General features: G+C 45.5%; 1 protein-coding gene across 4 annotated transcripts; it reads right to left on the reverse strand.

The window, feature by feature from the left end:
• Nucleotides 1-9801: 9801 nt before the first annotated feature.
• RPS10 (ribosomal protein S10) lies at nucleotides 9802-16725 on the reverse strand. Of its 4 annotated transcripts, XM_045866732.3 has the most exons (7): nucleotides 16573-16658; nucleotides 15914-16092; nucleotides 15588-15737; nucleotides 15190-15361; nucleotides 13122-13199; nucleotides 10737-10792; nucleotides 9802-9892 (listed from the first exon to the last, which is right to left on the reverse strand). In XM_045866732.3, exons 2-7 carry the CDS (start codon nucleotides 15953-15955, stop codon nucleotides 9851-9853), a joined length of 540 nt encoding a protein of 179 aa, XP_045722688.1. In that variant the 5' UTR covers nucleotides 15956-16092; nucleotides 16573-16658; the 3' UTR covers nucleotides 9802-9850. The 4 variants fall into 4 exon arrangements, with proteins under 4 accessions (XP_045722688.1, XP_045722689.1, XP_064453545.1 ...); XM_045866733.2 differs by lacking the exon at nucleotides 15914-16092 and having other exon boundaries at nucleotides 16573-16725; XM_064597475.1 differs by lacking the exons at nucleotides 15914-16092; nucleotides 16573-16658 and adding an exon at nucleotides 16322-16564.
• Between the last annotated feature and the right edge of the window lie 3603 nt (nucleotides 16726-20328).

The raw sequence follows: 20328 nt of genomic DNA on the forward strand, positions 1-20328 counted from the left end.
TTCTCCCCAAATTGATCCATATGGTCAAAGCAACCCCAATCAAAATCATGGAGAGCAATTTTTTTTTTTTTTTAAGAAACGGACAGGGCGCCTGGGTGGCTCAGTTGGTTAAGCGACTGCCTTCGGCTCAGGTCATGATCCCGGAGTCCTGGGATCGAGTCCCACATCGGGCTCCTAGCTCAGCGGGGAGCCTGCTTCTCCCTCTGACCCTATCCCCTCTCATGCTGTTTCTCTCTCTCTCTCTCAAATAAATAAATTAAAAAAAAAAAAAAGAAAGAAATTGACAAACTGATTCTAAAATTTTTGTTTTAAAGATTTTATTTATTTGTTAGGGAGAGAGAGAGAGAGAGAGCACACACACACACAAGCAGGGGGAGCAGCAAGCAGAGGGAGAAGCCAGCTCCCCACTGAGCAGGGAGCCCGATGCAGGGCTTGAACCCAGGACCCCAGGATCACAATCTGAGCCAAAGGCAGATGCTCAACCGACTGAGCCACCCAGGTGTCCCCCGATTCTAAAATTTACATAGAAATGTAAAATGCCAATACAACCTTGGAAAAGAAAAAGGTTGGGGTACTTATCCAACACCCTAAAGCCATAGTAATCAAGACTGTGATTTTGATCAGGATAGACATGAAATTATACAGAATAGAGTCCAGAAATTGATTCACACTTATACAATCAACTGATTTCAATGAAAAGGAAAATATTTCAACTAGTAGTGCTGGAACAACTGGATATTTGCATGAAAAATAATGAACCTTGACACCTACCTGACACTATCCACAACAATTAATTCAAGATGGATCATAAAGCTAAATGTGAATGTGAAAACCATAAAATTTTTAGAAGAAATCATAGGGAATATTTCCAGGGCCTGAGGTTGAGCAAGATTTCTGAGTAGGACCCAGAAAGCAGTAACAATAAAAGAAAAATATGATAAATGAGACTTCATCAAAATTTAAAAATTTTGCTCATCAGAAAATGGATAGCCATGGGGTGCCTGGCTGGCTCAGTAGGTAGAGTATGCAACTCTTGATCTCAGGGTCATGAGTTCAAGCCCCATGTTAGGGGTAGAATTTACTTAAAAAAAAGAAAAAAAAAAAAAACAGCCAAGCCACAGACTGTGAGAAACATATTCACAAAATTTTATCATCGATAATAATATTAATAAAAGTATTACTGACAAAGGACTTGTATCTAGTATATGTGAAGAACTCCTGCCATTTAATAAGAAAAAAGACAAACTCAAAAAATGGGCAAAGTTGAGTTTGAGTCGGTTGAGCAATGGACTCTTGATTTAGGCTCAGGTCATGATCTTGGAACCCTGGGATCCAGTCCCATGTTAGGCTCCACGCTCAGTGGGGAGTATGTTTGTGGATTCTTTTTTTTTTTTTTAAGATTTTATTTATTTAATTGACAGAGAGAGAGAGAGAGAGAGAGAGAGAGAGAACACCAGCAGGGGGAGTCAGAGAGGGAGAAGCAGGCTTCCCACCGAGCAGGGAGCCAGATGCCAGGCTTGATCCCAGGACCCTTAGCCGAAGACAGATGCTTAACCAACTGAGCCACCCAGGCGCCCCTGTTTGTGGATTCTTTCTCTCTCTCCCTCTGCCCTTCTCAAATTGCATCTCTGTCTCTCTCTAAAGATAAATAAATAAATTTTTTTTTTTAAGAGTTCATTTGTTCATTTGAGAGAGAGAGAATGAGCGGGGAGGAGGGGCAGTGGGAGAGGGAGAAGCAGACTCCCGCTGAGCAAGGAGCCTGAAGTGGGGCTCGATCCCATGACCCTGGGATCACGACCTGAGCTGAAGGCAGACACTTAACCAACTGAGCCACCCAGGCACTCCCAAAAAGAAGTAAATCTTAAAAAAGAAAAAGGGTGAAGATTTGTATATTTCAATTTTACCCAAAAATGCCTGCATAAAAAAAAATCAAGATGACTGGGGTGCCTGGCTACCAGTAGAGCATGTGACTCTTGATCTCTGGGTCATGAATTCAAACCCCACGTTGGTTGTAGAGTTTACTTAAAACAAAAATCAAGATGACTAAACCAACTGTAATACATCCTCCCAATGGAATAGTACTCAACAATAAAAGGGAACAAACTACTGATACATGCAACATTATGGGTGAATCTCAAAAAATGATGCTGAGCGAAAGAAGCCAGACAGAAAACATTAGATAAATGGTTCCATTTATTTATCTAGTATTCTGGAAGAGGCAAAATTAGAGAGACTAAAAACATTGGTTGCCAAGGTGTCGACCACAACAGGGCAGCATGGGGGATCTTTTTGAGGTGATGGCAAGGTTCCATTCATTTGCTGTGCAGACCTAAATTCGGTCTACCATTTCCTGCAGGTGTTCAAGTATTTTCCACATGGCCAGCACTCCTGGTCACTTCTCTCTCTCTGCCCTCTGCTTCTGCCATCACATCTCTATCTCTAACTCTCCTGTCTCCCTCCTTCCTTATAAGGACCCTTGCAAATGCACCATGGCCACCCACATAATACAGGCTAATATGACTATATAGGATATACAACTCTATCCGTTTATCAAAACTCAGAACTGTACCCATATAAAGGATGAATTGTATTGCCTGTAAATTCTACCTCAACAGGCCTTTTTAATTTTTTTTAAAGATTTTTTTTATTTGGGGGCGCAGAGGGAGACAATGTCATGCAGACTCCCTGCTGAGCTTGGAGCCCAACGTGGGGCTTGATCTCACAACTCCAAGATCATGACCTGAGCAGAAATCAAGAGTTGGATGCCCAACCGCGTAAGCCACCCAGGTGCCCCTCAGTAATATTAAAAAAAAAACAAACAACAACTAAGGGGTGAGCAGGGAGTGGGTGTAGGGATGGATATACCAGGAGAGAGGCAGGGGTGCCTGGGTGGCTCAGTCAGTTAAGTGTCTGACTCTTGGTTTTGGCTCAGATCATGATCTCGGGGTTGTGGGATCAAGTCCCGCATCGGGCTTTGTGCTCAGCATGATCTGCTTTGGATTCTCTCTCGCTCAAATAAATATATAAAATCTTAAAAACAACAACAAGAGAGGCAGAATGCTGGTGAGTGGGGAAGCTCCGCGGTTGGTATAGGGTCGTCTGTTCTACTCTTAGGTTTATTTTATTTACATTTGAAATTTTCCATAATAAAAAGTTGTGGTTGTTCATTTTGAGGGAAAGGGAAATTGTGTGATGGAGGCAAAGATGTCGCAGAGTTGGTCAACTGTCCATCCCGCCAGGACACTTTTTGCACATGAAAGAACTGATGTCCCTGGGGTCTCAAACTGACTTCCCGCTTACCCCCTACCCCCCACCCAGGCACTTAAATAAGCTAGAGCTTTTTACTTTAACAGTTTTTGCTGGTACTCCTCAAAAATTTTTAATGCCATTTGATTCTTAGCTGCCACAATTTTTTTTTTTGCTCTGTTTTAAGGTCTCCTTATTTATTTATTTTTAAAGATGCCCTTTTCCTCACAATGGCCTCTTTGATATGTCAGTAAACCATGCAGGGCTTATTTTTCAAGTGGCTGTTCTTTTGGATTTGTGCCATGCATTTATCACGGGCTTCCAATAAAGCACTTTTAAAAAGAAATAGGCTCCAGGCTTTCTATGGGCTGTAACTTTTTAAACAATTCCTTTCATTTCTCCCCCTTAATGCCCTCATTCTGTCCTAGTTTCCCTTTCTAAAACTGAGCAATCAAATGATGGATTCGACCCCTCCCTTTCCCATTAGCAGGCTGAATGTGTATTGTGGTCACTATTGACGGGAGTGGTTTACCCGTGACCACTCGGTGCCCCAGTGTGGTCACTGGGCAGACCCAGATTCAGCCTCCTCTTTCCTGCAGTGGGGGTTCAAGTATTTGCCAAGCAGCCAGCACTCCTGCGCGCATCAATCCTCACCTTTATATTGTTAATCGGCTCTCTATCATCTGCAGGATAAAATCCAAGCTCTTCCCACCTACTAGAATGGCTTCGATAAAAAGACTGAACAGGCCAAGTACTGGTGACGAGAGGCAACTGAAACTCGTCCACTGCTGATGGGAAACGTGAGATGGGGCGGCCGCCCCGGAAAACAGTTTGGCAGGTCCTCAAAATATTAGTCACAGAGTTACCATAGGACCCAGCGACTCCATTCCTAAATAGATACCCAGGAGGACTGAAAATATATGTCCACACAAAAACTGGTTCATAGCAGCGTTGGTCACATAACCCAAAACTGCAAACAGCTCCAAGGCCCGCCAACAGGTGAATGGATTAAAGATGTGTGGAATACACACATAGCAATAAGGAAGAACTATTGAGGCAAGCAACAACACTGATGAATCTCAAAACAATGATGCTAAGTAAAAGAACCCAGACTTGAAAAGAATGCATGCTTTATAATGCCATTTTTATAAAACTCTAGAAAATGCAAACTTCTCTGTATGACAGAAAGCAGATCGCTATTTACCTGGAGATGAGGCTGGGGAAGAGCGAGGGATTACAAACTAACAGAAGGAGACTTTTGGAGTGATGGACATGTTCATTATCTTGATTTCATGAGCATATCCATATGTAAAAATTGATTAGATAGGATGTCTAAACATATGCACTTTATTATATGTCAATTATACCTCAATAAAGCTGAAAAACAAAAGAATTGAAAATAAGACACTTCCTGGGCGCCTGGGTGGCTCAGCCGTTAAGCGTCCGCCTTCGGCTCAGGTCATGATCCCAGGGTCCTGGGATCGAGCCCTGTATTGGGCTCCCTGCTCAGCGGGAAGCCTGCTTCTCCCTCTCCCACTCCCCCTGCTTGTGTTCCCTCTCTCCCTCTGCTCTCTCTGTCAAATAAATAAAAAAAAATCTTAAAAAAAAAAAAAAAAGAAAAGAAGACACTTCCTAGACTTGGCCAAGGAAGCCCCAGCCTTCTCCAATACTCCACAGGGCACCACCTGGGTCAGCCACCATTATTGCTTCATGCTGTTCCAAACTGTAAGGTTTACTTCCGATGCTCATGGTGACACACTGATCACAGAAGACCCACTAGCCTTCCCCAGGAGAGCGTTTGCTCCCTCCTCCCTGAAAGCCACCAATACAACTAGGCCACTTACCATTTAGTATATATTTCTAGGTCTGCTTTCCCTAATTCTGGAGAAACTCTGTAGTAAGGATGTGTTTCAGTTACTTTTATATTCCCAATTTAGGCTTGCAGAGATTTTTTTAAAAATTTCACAAGTGTTCTTTCCACATAAGGGGAGAGCATCTCAGAGACAACTCTCGAAGAACATCATTCATGCAGTTAGTAATTACAGAGGAGCTACTGCAGAGGAGGCACTGAGCTAGGCCCCTAAAGCAAGGCTCAGTGTCACAGCGGAGATGAGCCAAAGTTCAAGCAGTTCCAACACAGCCGCTCAAGCTGAGAGATGCTGCAGGCACTAACAAGACACCTAGCTTGATGTTGAAGCAGGAGTGACCTCTGTCAGGAAAGGCTTCTTAGAGGTGATACTTAATCTGAGGAATGAAGAATGAACAAGAGCCCTGAGTTGGTTGGGGTGGGAGAGTTTCCCTGTAAATGGACCACCACATGCAAAGAGCTGAGAAAGAGAGCAAGCTAGGTTAGCTGGGTTCTGGAATTTGGAGCCTTGTGTTGGTAGGCAGATGTGAAGTTTTGATGGACCTGTCAGGCCATGCAAAGAGTTTGGCATTTGTTTAGATTCTAGAAGACTCTAGAAGGCAACATGGAGCTTTTGAAAGATTTTAAGCTGGGGAATATCTTTTTTTTTTTTTTAAGATTTTTTTAATTGTTTATTTGACAGAGATTGACACAGCGCGAGAGGGAGCACAGGCAGAGGGGGTGGGAGAGAGAGAAGCAGGCTTCCCACAGAGCAGGGAGCCCAATGCGGGGCTCGATCCCAGGACCCTGGGATCATGACCTGAGCCGAAAGCAGACACTTAACGACTGAGCCACCCAGGCGCCCCAAGCTGGGGAATATCTTGTTCACATTTGTGTTTCCAAAAAATAACCCTGGCAGGGCAAAGCTGGGGGCAGGGAACCTCTTAGGAAGGGACTGTGGTGGTTCTGGGAAAGTTATCGGCTGCCTGAGGCACAGCAAGGAGGGAAGACTGAAGCAGGAGGATCTGTTAACACTTCGCTCCCACACCCGACCCAGTCATCTACTTGCCAGTAGATCACCAGCTTCCTTCTATAGCATCCTAAGACCACGTCCTTGTCCTGACAGCCTAACAAAAAACGGCCCTCCCTCACCCAAGTCATTGATACTTCTTCTGAGAGCCGAGAGTCCTTCACTCATTGGAAATAGACAAACCTGTCCCCAAGACAGTGACCAAACCAGGATCTTCCTCACCCGCGGGCTTTGAAACGATTGTCCTCATCAGACTATCAACAAGACTCCTTTCTCCCATCTTTCTCCAACATCCAAGAAGTGAAAGGATCAATCCATTCTAAGGGGTCAGCATTAAAGCAGTGGTAGGAGCCCATGACCCCACATAATGCTGTGGGGCTGCTACTGGCTATATTCCCACACTTTGGAGAATAGTTTGAGCATAAGTGGGCCTTTTAGTTCTCAGCAGACCTGGCTTCTGGAAACAAGGGTAGGGATGGGGAATCCTAGCCACCATGGGCCCATGCTGCTATGCTAGAGGTCCAGGCCAGGAACCTGTGTAAGGAGTGTCCCAGTGGGCCCTCATGTGTTCAGGGCTAGAGGATGCGTCCTTCTCAAAAACATCTTTGTCTCCCAGCACCTAACATAGGCCTATGGTAGCTGCTTCTTAAAGATCTACAGTTAGGACTTTTAGAGAATCACAGACTTACAGATGCTTATTGGTACTACCTATAGTGGGACTATGTTTCAGGGAAAGAGGGTTTGTGTATCAGAAAGTCTGTGTTATTAGGGAAATATATCTTTAGCTGTCAGCTTCTAAAATCCCTTACAGGGGCGCCTGGGTGGCTCAGTTGGTTAAGCGACTGCGTTCGGCTCAGGTCATGATCCTGGAGTCCCGGGATCGAGTCCCGCATCGGGCTCCCTGCTCAGCAGGGAGTCTGCTTCTCCCTCTGACCCTCCCCCATCTCATGCTCTCTTTCTCTCTCAAATAAATTAATTTAAAAAATCTAAAAAAAAAAAAATCCATTACAAATCCTTTGGAACCTTTGATGGTGGTGGTAGTGGTAGTGGGGCTTAGCTGATTAGCTTCCGGGCTGGTGGGCAGATGTGAAGCCGTGATGGAAACTGACCCTGGAAGATGGGCAAAATTGCCCCAAAGCTTTCACCCATTGAAGGCTGTACTCGTGCAGGCCTCTCCCTGCCCCTTGTAACCGGCCACCCAGGTGACTTTCCTAGGCATTTGTAATAGTCAACGTCCGTTTTTACCCCAAAAAACCTATTTTTTGACATGAGTTTCCTAACCTGACACCATCTTATATTCTGATTTTCCAATAAAGCATAGAAAGCATCAAGGTGCCCCAAATGGTCTCACCCTTCCCCTGCTCCACAAAACCCCCTCTGGGTCATTTCAGCTATCATTCATCCCTCCTGCCCTGCACTTAGAATTCACTCTAGACATAACCATTTACCACCTACACAGTATTTGGCATATGGACTTTTTTTTAGAAATTAAGCTCTGCACCCAACATGGGGCTTGAACTCACGACCCCAAGATCAAGAGTCACATGCTCTACAGGCTGAGCCAGCCAGGGGCCCCTGGCATATAAACTTTCAATGTTTAACTTTGGTTTTGTTTTCCTAAATAGACTGTGAAGTCTTTTAAGGTAAATCTTGAGGCTTGTTTCCTAGAGCACTTATTAGCACTGATCCCTGAACAGCTAATCCATGATTACTGATTGTCAGTGGTATTCAATCTACCCAGGTAGGGGGAGGAGGCTGGCCAGCAGAAGAGCCGCCTCCATTGGCTTTTTATCCACGGGCTGTGACTCTACCTTGTATATTCCTTGGGTTTTCCCAGAGTCCTTGGGTGATCTTGGAGAATACATCCTGGAACTAATTTTAAGTCACGAGGGAAGGGGTTGGCAAGGACCCCTAGCCAAAAAAGTGACAAAAAGGGCCAGAAAATCAGCAAGGCTACAGAGGAAACTCATCTGCTTGCTCACTGGCTTTGGTGGGAAACAGAAAGGCTGGGAGCTACTAACATTTCACAGTGGAATCCAGGTTAAACAATCACAAGGCGTGTGAACATGGGCAAACCACTTGACATCACTTGAGCCAGCAGAAAAATTGGATAAAAAGCAATCTTTGGCAAGGCAGCCAAGGCCGCACTGAAACAGCTTCCCCAAACACCACCTCTTTCTGCCAAAGCAAGCTTCTACTTATTGGTGGTTCAGAATACAAAGTTCATCTCTCAAAACTAAATGGAAGTGCTCATTTGGAGTTGCTGTCGGCTGCCACCTTGTGGTCTAAACTACAACTGCCTATCCAGACTGAAATAAGTGGCTACAAGCACAAAACCACCTGTTTCCAACTTAACGCTATGAAGCTCACTTGGCTAACTGTCCATCTCTGCACAAGGCTTGGCCTGTAGTATCCCATAAATAGGACTCCCAAGTCCCCCCACTCCCTTAAGATCCACCATTAGTTACCAGTTTTGCTGACCAAAAAAACTTACTTTGGTAGACATGTCCTGAGTTATTAGCTGGCCCGGAGCCACTGCCTCAAAAGCTTTGACCCCATCCTGTGTATTTCCTGCAACCACCACGTCATGGTTTGATGTGCAAGCCAAAGCCGGTATCCGACCCAGCAAAACTGTCTGCAGGATTATGCCCTGAACTTATCACTGGCTGCACCTTCATGACCCCAACAAAGCCCCCTGGTACCTTTACCAAGATGGCACTGGGCCCCACTGGGGAACATCACTGCTCTTATCCATTTACTCCCATCACATGTAGGAAAGGCCACCACTTATAAAGGCTCCAGGAAAACTCCAATGTTTCCTTTTATTTTATTTTTTTTAAAGATCTTATTTATTTGACAGAGAGAGATACAGCGAGAGAGGGAACACAAGCAGGGGGAGGAGTGGGAGAGGGAGAAGCAGGCTTCCCGCTGAGCAGGGAGCCCGATGCGGGGCTCGATCCCAGGACCCCGGGATCATGACCTGAGCCAAAGGCAAACGCTTAACGACTGAGCCACCCAGGTGCCCCTGTTTCCTCCTTTTAAAGGAGCCCTGGGCTGGGGTGCCTGGGTGGTTCAGATGGTTAAGCATCTGCCTCTGGCTCAGGTCATGATCATCCGGCTCCCAGCTCAGCGGAGAGTCTGCTTGTCCCTCTCCCCCCTTCTTGTGCGCTCTCTCTCAAATGAATAAATAAAATCTTTAAAAAAAAATAAAAAGGAGCCCTCGGATGCCAAGAGCTCCAACCAACCAGCTATTATGTAAAAACAAAAAACTCCCATGGGTTCTTCCTATGGCTGGCAGTCCTTTTCAGAGGTATTTGTGCAATCTTGATTCTGTTTTCTCCTAAGCCTTGACGGTTGAGACTACTTAATTCCAGGGTTAAAAAAGCAGCAACCTTCCCGTACCGCAGAGTTGCATCAGCATGGCCCACCTAGTGAACATGCCCCGCTCTCCAACTACCCCCCAGAACAGTAACCACATCGGACAGGACTCTGTGGGGCAGCATGTGCTGAACACAGGGCCTGCGCCGGAGCCAAGTACTGCAGCCCTAACAGCCACATGCGATGCCACCCTGCATGAGGACAACTCCTTAACCAAATCCAGTCTTGCCCTGTTTACATTCTGATCCTTCTATCATTCCTGTTCAGGCCACATAATGCAAACCAAACAGAACACGCAAGATTAATTTTTTTCTGGCTACAAATTTATTCAACACAAAACATCTCCAACTTTACTGAGGTGGCTGACCACGTCCACGACCAAATCCGCCTCTCTGCAAGAGAAAACAGACATCATCAGCATTAGCAGCACGCCAGGCAGCGGGCCTCATTACAACAGGATAGGGCCCTGAACGTAAGGCTCAAGAGCTCAGGCCATAAATCCCAGCCCTGCCTCTTACTACAAGGCCACGTTCACCTCCTAGGCTGGTTTCCACATCGGAAAAATGGGAATATGGATACCCACTCAAGAGTGTGTTTACACACACACACAGGCGCACTCCCAGCACAGGCCAAGACCTTGTGCCTGCCACACACACCTCCTTTCCACAAATGAGGCCACAGAGAACACCTGTGTGCCGTGACCTGCCACAGGACAGCCGTTCCTGCAACAGTGCTACGCCCGCCCCCGTGCCAGGCACTTTACCTAGATTCATCTCACAGGTACCTGACAAAGCTACAATTGTAACGTCTATTTTAAGGATGAGGAAACTGAGGCACGGAGGGTATGTGCCCAATATCAAACCATCTGAAGAAGATGAAGGACCTGACTCCAGCTATCTTGGTTCTAGAGCTTAATCTCTAGTTTGTAGTTCTTAACCCTAAGTCTTAGTTCATGAAATTAAAGGAGTCACAATTATGATGCTCATTAATGAAGAAACCACCACTATGCACATGTAATATTGATTTGGCGGAGTCATTTCAGTAATTTACATAATTACAAAAGTTTGCATGCTGTATCTTAATGTAAAAACTCTTGGAATTCATTTTTTTTGGGGGGGGACCACTGCCAACAAGGGGTGGGACCCACCACACTGTATCGTATCCCTAGAATTTGCAGACCCCCAGGGCCATGGCCAGAACAATGACTGTCTATAGAGAGCCAACAGGGATACTCACAAACTGGAACTCAGTTGCTGACCCAGCCCCAGCCTCAGCTTTCTTGTCGGCACCAGCTGTAAGGAGAAACACCAATGCAGAGTCATCATGTTATGATCTATTACAGACCAAAGGAAGACAAGGTCTCCAGCCCAATGCTGCACGAAAAGCCGTGTCACCAAACGTACCCCATGAAGTAGAAGTAAATTACACCCAGTGGTGGGAAACACCCTGTGAACCACTTCTGCCCCCTCCCTCTCCTGGGGCAGCTTTCCTTAAGTCATCCTTCCAAACTCACAGCCCAAACTATCACCTCCTCCAGGAAGGCTGCCCAGACCACAAAGCCTGGATTACGTGCCCCTCTCTATGGCCCAAGAAGACCCTCACTTCCCATCGAGCTACTTACATGCTTCAGATCAGCATCTAGCTAACAGAGGAAGAGATAAAGGACACAAAGGCCCACAGAAGCAAAAAGCAACCTAGTCATGATCATGGTAAAGAACAAGATGAAAGGTCCAGTGCTGCCCTGACCTGTATGGCAGCCACTAGTCCAAACTGAGGCGTGTGCAAAACACATGTAAGATGTCAAGATTTAAGAGAATGCAAAACATCTCATTAATGTGTATAAAGATTATATGTTAATAACATTTTAAAAATATATTGGATTTGGGATGTCTGGCTGGCTCAGTTGGTAGAGCATTCAACTCCTGATCTTGGGGTTGTAGGCCTGAGCCCCATGTTGGGTGTAGATCACTTAAAAATAAAATCTTAAAAAATAATAATACAATAAACTATACTGGATTTAAAAAATTATTGCTGTAAACTATTTCCACTTGCTTTAGGTGTGGCCATTAGGAAATGTTACGGTCCACAGGGTGGGGGGAGCGGGTGGTGACTGCACCATCAGGGAGTAGTCTCGGTAAATCTTGTTCAATGGGGTCTCTCTTTGGCCCATTTCAGACCACACCCACCATTAGGCTCTTGTCCCCTCACTCCCCTGGCCCCCCGACAAGCAAGCTACCCACGTCTCCAACTCTATACCTTTGCTCAGGCTGCTCTCACCTGAAATGCTCATCCCCCCCAACTCAACTTGGGGACCCCTGGGGCTCAGGCCCAACCTCACATCCTCTGGAGAACGACTTCCTGACGATTCCCCATGTGGTGTGACTTCTAATAAAAGCAACCCTTAACTTTCTCTGAACCGAGAGCCTGTTTGTTGGAAAAATTCTTTCTTACAATCCGGTAACATACTCAGGTCAAGTGCTCATTTCTATTTCACGTTTCAAGAAACAGGAACCATGATAAGACAACAGGCTAGAGTGGAAGAAGTTGATGAAAATTACCCTTAATACTTTGCTTTCTTATCACAATTAATTGCTTCTCAACAAAGATACGGACTCTCTAAAAAAATCCCAAGCCCTGGGACACCTGAGTGGCTCAGTCAGTTAAGCATCTGCTTTCGGCTCAGGTCATGATCCCAGGGTCCTGGGATGGAACCCCGCATCAGGCTCCCGGCTCAGCTGGGAACCTGCTTCTCCCTCTGCCTGCCGCTCCCCCTGCTTGTACTCTCTCTCTGTCTGACAAATAAATAAAATCTTAAATAACAACAACAACAACAACAACCCCAAAACAAAAAACCCAAGCCCTACCATGGCCCACAGAGCTATGAGACCTCCATCTTCTGACTCCCCTACTGTTTTCTGGTTCAGAGAGCCACTGGCTGACTCCTTCCTTCAGGTGTTTGCTTAAATCGCACTTACGCAGCTTTCCCTGAACACCCCACCGAAAATTGCACTGTGCATCCCCCTGCTTGCATTTTTCCCTGTAGCACCCCAGGCCACGGACATATTATATACTCATTTTTGCTTACCAGTTTCCTACTACTAAAACGCAAATTCAGTGAGAAAGGTCTTTTGTCTGTTATGCACATTACTGTCTCTCTAGCTCCTAGAACAATGCCTGGCAAGTCAGATAATATATATTGACTGAACGAACAAACATCTGTTATTCCAAGTCAATGCAAACACCTGCTGTTTAAAAACAAGATTTTGAATTATTTTTTAAGAAAACAACAAAGATATTTAAGTGGGCGCCCTCAAGGAGCTTGCGACACAGGAACACAACCACAAAACCAAGAAAGGCATGTTACTTTCTTAGAAGTTTTCAATTTTGCCCTGGTTCAAGGTCTTCTGTGTCCCCAGTGAAGAGGGCTTTTCTCCTAATCCCATCCATCAAATCCATGTACAAGGCAAGAAACATAAAGGACTCCAGCTAAAGATGACCTGAAGATTGAGACCAAGAATCTTTCCTGTCACTCTGGCACTTTCAAGGGCTGAGCCCCAGCCAGGGTGACTGAGAATCCAGAGATTCTCCCCCAATGCCCGACAGAGATGACGAATTACTCACGGGGCACAGCGCTTCGTCTGTAGGTGTCTCTGTCAGCTTCCCCTCGTGTGAGTCTTGCAGGTCGCTCTCCCTCCAGACCTGTACAAATTAAACCACACTGTGAATGTAGGGCAATGTGGGAACTCTGTTCCCTTTGGGCCAAGAAAAGTGGGAATTGCTCTCCTATTCTCACTGGCAGCAAATTCGTTATGATGGGATAAAGAGGACAGAACTCTTGGACCCAGAGCTGTCAGCTAGAAATTTTGTCATCACGGACACTGGCTTCTTAAAAGTCTAGAACACTCAATTAAAATGCTACCCATCAGGGCACCTGGGTGGCTCAGTCTTTAAGCGTCTGCCTTCGGCTCAGGTCGTGATCCCAGGGTCCTGGGATCGAGCCCCGCATCGGGCTCCCTGCCCGGCGGGAAGCCTGCTTCTCCCTCTCCCATTCCTCCTGCATGTGTTCTCTCTCTCGCTGTGTCTCTGTCAAATAAATAAAATCTTTAAAAAAAAAATGCTACCCATCTGCAAAAGGATTGCTTTTTTCTATTGTATTTCTCAACACAGATACATATTTTCCAATTACTCGGCAAATTAAGTAATCCAACCATTTCTACAAACACCTGAATAGCCAAAATTTTGAACTTGACCCATCTCTGAAGTGAAAAATCTCCTGTGCAAACAGGAAAGGAGGCACCGTAAGCTGAAAGCCCCACCTCCAGCAGTCAGTGTATAAATACAGAGGCCAACAAGAGTCCTTTAGTTGCCCTGGGCTTCTCCACACACCTCACTAGGCTGTGGGATATATATATGAAAGCAGACTAAAAAGCTTTTAAAACATTCTCATAAACACTGGAAGTTGAATCTGGTATTCTATCTAGTTACCCTGGAACTTTACTTCGAGTCTACATGATTAAATATAGACTGTAGTTGATCTTGAACACAGGTTTGAACTCCATGGGTTCACAATTCCTTTTTCAATTAACTACTGTATAGTAGCAGAGCAAATACATTTACTTAAGACTTTCTTAATATTTTCTTCATTGTAAAAATATCAATCGACCATTTGTTATCAGTAAGACTTCTGGTCAACAGGCTGTTAATAGTTTTCAAAAAATCCAAGTTACACATGGATTTTAGACTATGGGGTGGGGGTAGGGGTAGGGTTGGGGATGGGGACAATGACGACACAGGTGCCCCGACCGCTAAGCTGTTCCAAGGGCCAACTATATATCTTTTTAAGTATGAGAAGTTAAACTGAACCTGTACTGAGTGGCTAAAATAAATGCTAGGTCCCATCTATGCCAACCAAATCAGAATCTGTGAGGGTGCAGACAATGGAATCCCACCCCCCACGAGGGATTCCCAAGATGCAGTGGAGAACCTTTGCTCTACAGACACATAATCCCACCCAACCACCAGAATCCCCTAGGAAGCAATCATAAAAAATTCAGACTCCGGAGTGCTACCAAGCCTCTCCCCAGGAGAACCCGGGCAGTCCGGTGATTGTCTGTTTTTAGCAATCTCTGCACCTCATCACCCAAGTCCACAAACTGCTCTTCCTACAAAGTTCCTGTGACAAGTTCTTTCAGAACCAAAGGAAAGAGAACCATAACCTTGACAAACTGCAACTGTGAGCCAGCCATGATCTCCAGCCAGAAAGTAATTCACCACCACCCCCCACAAGCACATCCTTTCTCCCCTATTTGACTTTTGATTATTTTTGCTCCCGTTGCCAAGATAGAGTTAAACACTCCATTTCTTTCACATGTGGTAAACAGCTTTGCTCCGTCCTGTAAAAGTTACTCAATGCTCAACCACATGTGCCTGGACGCAGACTATATTGTGTATTTAATGGCATCTCCCAGGATGGCCTGAAGACCTGACCTGATTGTGGTTCCATGACAACTCCCATGCGAGGGGACAAAGGTCCCAGGACTTGGCCCAGGTCCTGCATGCCAGAGCCCCCTCTAAAGCAGACACCAATGGTGTATTGTGAGGCCTCTTCTGTCTGATCCCCCCGTTTTCACGGATACCCTTCCCCAGAGAAAGAACAGCTTCAGAGCAGGCCTTCATCTGGGCAACATACCTTTGGGCCGTGGTCGGCCAGTCTCAGGGCGGCTTCGGCGCAGAGTGGCAGGCACAATCTCGGGGGGCAAGTGGAGATAATCACGGAGATACTGGATGCCCTCGTTGGTAAGGTACCAGTAGAAATGTCTCCAGGCAAACTGTTCCTTTACGTAGCCTCGTGATTTGAGAGACTGGAAGACAGAACACGACTGTCAAGACATAACCAGAGACTCGAATCTAGAAACTCGGTGCAAAAGGCAGCTAAATTGCATAGACAAGTTTTCACGGTGTATCTACCTCAGCGCCCTTCAAGGCGGCAAGCAGCTCTGGCTGTCCTGACCTCTCCTTGGAATCTGCCTCGGACATTTAGTGGAAAATCCCTCCATCTGCACCCCACTCGAGCAGCCCCCAGGCTACCTGCATGGCCTTCATGACGTGAAGGTTGGGCACATTCTTGTCTGCCAGCTCAGGGTGTTTGGGCATGTGGACATCCTTCTTGGCCACCATCACTCCCTCCTTGAAAAGGAGTTCATAAATGGCAATTCGGTTCTTCTTGGGCATCAACATCTGGAAGGAAGCGCATCATCAAGAGCATTTCTGAGCAATGGAGCCAGGGTCCAGCAACCAAGTTCAGGACCCCAGAACGACCCCCACACTGTCCAATGGGCTGAAACCTCAAACCACACCGCAGAAAACATGCAGGGAGAACTTCAAACCCTGCAAAACTGAAAGCCGCCAGTTACCTTCCTCCATCCCGCAAAGGCGCTTGAGAAGAAAGTTGCCATGATGTTTAACCAAAACAGGAGCAGGGTTACTGTTCGCTCCAGACTTCGTTCTCACACCCACAGAAGTGTAACGTGGGGGCGGGGGACCGCAAACCCCGTATTCCCGGAGCACTGGGGGGCATAGCAGCAACGGTACCCTGCGCGGAATGGCGCGGCATACTTTGAGGGACGCAGGAAGGGCCTGGAGGAGAGCCCTCCCTTCTTGAGAGGCCGCTGACCCCAAACCAAAGGGCCAAGACCTTCGCACCCTCATCTCCTGCCACTCTTCCCCCAAACCAGAGCTCCAGGGCCAGGCAAGGAGGCGGCCCGGGGTGAGAGATTCCGTATCGAAACAAAAGCGAGCAAGCGGGGCGCAGTCTCCCTAACCTCGCTGAAAGAGTCGCCGCGACACAAGGGCTTCAATCCTCCCCTCCTCGGCCTCTGCCAACGGGCCGCCAATCTTCTACCAGCACCCCACTACCCAGCGAAGTGCGCCCCCGGCCCCTCACTACACAGAAATGGGCGTGCGGGGAGCGGGAGAGGGGCTCCCCCGCCCCGACCCCGGGGAGGAGCGGCGACTACGACAGCTGGAGAGCCAGGATGGACGCGGATGCAACCCGGACCGAGGAGAAACTCACCTCGGCGGCTGCTACGTCCGGGGCCGGAGCTGGAAAGGAAGGGGCATGCGCGGCGCGCCGCGGCGTCTCTTCCGGGCTGGCGGGCTCCGCCCCCCCCGCGAGGACCCGCGGGCTGCCTGGGGTGGCCTCGGCGCTGCCTGAGAGGGGGCCGCGGCGGACCTTGACCTCCCTCGCGACACACGCACGTGGGAGCCGCCGCTGGAACCTGTGACCCTGCGTGCTTGGTCGGAAAATGGTTACTCGTATGCTTGGACAGGCACTTTTGATAAACGCTACTTCTTTATTGCCCAGCGATAAATTAACTTACAATTATGGAAGTAATAGCTGTTCTTTGAGCGGGGAGAGAACATACAGACAGAACGATAACAATAATAAAAGAATAAAACAGAATCCTGTAGGCTAAAGATAATGGCCGTTAACATTTTGGTGTCTGTTCTTCCAAACTCAAACGCACCCAAGCAAATATATGTATGTATTGGACAAGAATGGGATGTTTTGCGTGTACGTTATGTATGATGTGGTTGGTGACCTGTGTTTTTCCACTTACCAATACATCATGAATCTCTTTTCATGTTAATTAATACCTACAATTGTAGTAACAGTAGTCCACTGGTGGATAGTTTAATCAACACTCTGGATATTATATGTTTAAAACCCTTTACTATTATAAGTAACAATACCACACACATATTTGCACAATTATCCAATATTTTCCTTAGGATACGTTCCTGAAGTTGTAATTCTTGAGTAACAAAGCACACATTTTTACATTTTTGACACAGTCTACATTGACTTCCAGAAGGCGTTACCATTTTCATTCTAGTCAGCAGTTACTAACAAGGCTCACTTCCCCCATTAACCCTGCTGGGATTGGATAATTTTTTTTTTTTTTAAGATTTTATTTATTTATTTGTCAGAGAGAGAGAGAGCACAAGCAGGGGGACCGGCAGGCAGAGAGAGAAGCAGGCTCCCCGCTAAGGAAGGAGCCCGATGTGGGGCTCCATCCCAGGACCCTGGGATCATGAGCGGAAGGCAGACACTTAACTGACTGAGCCACCCAGGCTTCCCTGGATAATATTCTTATTCATTTTTTGTCCGTCTGATAGATAAGAAATATTAATTTCATTGCTCTTTTTTTTTAAGATTTTATTTATTTATTTGACAGAGAGAGAGGGATCATAGGAGGGAGAGAGAGAGAGGGAGAAGCAGGCTTCCTGTGGAGCAGGGAGCCCGATGCAGGGTTCGATCCCAGGACCCTGGGATCGTGACCCCAGCTGAAGGCAGATGCCCAACGACTGAGCTACCCAGGCGCCCTTCATTGCTCTTTTAATTCACTTTCCTTGATTACTTCTGTGGCTCAGCATTTGTATTCCTTCTTTTATAAATTGTTCATTTCCATGATCAGTTTTCCTACTGAAAGTTTTTTCCTATTGATTTGAAATCACTCTTTACATATGAAAGCTATTAATCCTTTGTCACATACTTTTTTAAAGATTTTTTTATTTATTTGAGAAAGAGAGTATAAGAGAGAGAGCACAAGCAGGGTGAGGGGCAGAGGGAGAAGCAGACTCCCCGCTGAGCAGGAAGCCCAACGTGGGGCTCAATCCCTGGACCCTGAGATCACGACCTGAGCTGAAGGCAGATGCTTAACCAACTGGGCCACCCAGGCACCCCAGTCACATACTTTTTCAAGAATTTCCCCCATTTTTTCATTTGTCTTGATTTTCATGGTATTTTGAAGTAGAAGTTTCACATTTCTTTATATCCAAATCTTTATGGTTCCAGACTTTGGTACAATGCTTTAAAAAGTCACTCAACATCTCAAGATTATATAAATATTCACCTAGTTTTTTCAAGTATTTTTTGTGGTCTTATTATTTAAAAATAAATATTTGTCAGTTTTACAAGATGGAAAGAGTTCTGGACCTTGCTTGCACAACAATGTGAATTAATACTACTGAACTGTATACTTAAAAATAGCTAAGAGACAACTGGGTGGCTCAGACAGTTGGGTATCCAACTCTTGATTTCAGCTCCATGCACACTTCTCGGGGTCCTGGGATCGAGCCCCAAGTTGGGCTTTGCGCTCATCTTGGAGTCTGCTTAAGGACTCTCTCTCCTTCTCCCTCTGCCCGTCCTCCTGCTCACACACTTTCTCTCTTTCAAATAAATAAATAAATCTTTTTAAAATGGTTAAGATAGTAAATTTTATGTTATGTATATTTTACCACAATTAAAAAATGAGTATTCATAAAACATGTTTACAGAAAAATTTTAAAAGATTTTATTTATTTGACAGAGAGGGACACAGCGAGAGAGGGAACACAAGCAGGGGGAGTGGGAGAGGGAGAAGCAGGCTTCCCACGGAGCAGGGAGCCCGATGCGGGGCTCGATCCCAGGATCCTGAGATCATGACCTGAGCCGAAGGCAGACACTTAACGACTGAGCCACCCAGGCGCCCCCCCTACAGAAATTTTTTAAAAAGAATCTTGAACATATAGACAAGGAACAACATAATCTAAGGACTGGTCAAGATTTGAAAAAAACAATAAAACTTCCAGATGTGAAAACTAAAATGATTGAAATTTAAAACTTAATTAAAAATGAATAAACAATAGATTTGACACACTTGAAGAATAAACAATACTTATCACACATTTAAGCAAAATGGAAGATAGAAGTGAAAAAAATATTCACAATGCAGCCCAGAGATTAAAAGAGATGGAATATTTGAAAGAAAAGATAAGAGATATGATGGATAGAGAGAGAAAGCCTCCTATATGTCTAAGTGAAGTCTCATAGGGAAATAATAGAGAATGTAAGAAAGAGACCCTCAGAATATTTTCCAGAATTATTGGGAAACAACACACTTCAGATTCACTGAGCTCATCAAATCCCAAGTTGGAGTACATAAAAACATATCCATCCCCACAAACAAAAAACCCCAAATAACATTATATATATATATTTATATATATCCATGCCTAAACATATCATAATGAAATTGCAGCACATCAAAAACAAAGAGAGAAAAACAATAACAAAACAAAGAGAAGATCTGAAAAGCAGGAAAAGACAGGACTGCTCTCTTCCTAGCAGCAACAATGGAATGCCCTCGATTGATATAGTCTCCCAAGTCTCTACACTTATAATAGCTAGAGTGGTCCCTCTACAACATCAGACCGTGTCATTCCCCTGCTTAAAACCTTCAAAGCCTCCCTTGTTCACCTGCAAAAATATTCAATCTTTTTTGTGACTAAATTATGTTCAGATCTTTAGCCTCCTGGAATGTTTTCTAATGTAAAATTTTTCCCTCCAAAGGGTTAGCTGCCATCTCAACATCATTTCCTCAAAAAGCTAAGCTTCTATTTCTCTGAAATACCGCTAAATTGTTGTAAGAGATAATTCAAAAAGATTTTATTTATTTATTTAACAGAGAGAGACACAGCAAGAGAGGGAACACAAGCAGGGGGAGTGGGAGAGGGAGAAGCCGGCTTCCTGCTGAGGAGCCCAATGAGGGACTCGATCCCAGGACCCTGGGATCATGACCTGAGCCGAAGGCAGTCGCTTAACAACTGAGCCACCCAGGCGCCCCTGTGAGAGATAATTCAGTTTTAGATTTTGTTGCATTTGGGCCCATGAGACACACTGGTGAAAATACCAGTATAATCGTATTTTATTTTTGATTTTTCAAGTTTTTATTTTAATTCCAGTTAGTTAACATACATTATTACATTACTTTCAAATGTGCAGTAT

This window comes from Mirounga angustirostris, unplaced genomic scaffold (assembly GCF_029215605.1).
Source record: "Mirounga angustirostris isolate CCGP_5_RB_7025 unplaced genomic scaffold, mMirAng1.0.hap1 SCAF_8, whole genome shotgun sequence".
Lineage (NCBI taxonomy): Eukaryota > Metazoa > Chordata > Mammalia > Carnivora > Phocidae > Mirounga > Mirounga angustirostris.

Coding starts and splice junctions, on each gene's coding strand:
- RPS10 (XM_045866732.3), bottom strand. CDS start 15,955: ATGGCAACTTTCTTCTCAAGCGCCTTTGCGGGATGGAGGAAG. Junction 15,738..15,913: donor CCTTTGCGGGATGGAGGAAG/GTAACTGGCGGC, acceptor GCTTCCTTCCAG/ATGTTGATGCCCAAGAAGAA. Junction 15,362..15,587: donor ACGTCATGAAGGCCATGCAG/GTAGCCTGGGGG, acceptor TCTGTCTTCCAG/TCTCTCAAATCACGAGGCTA.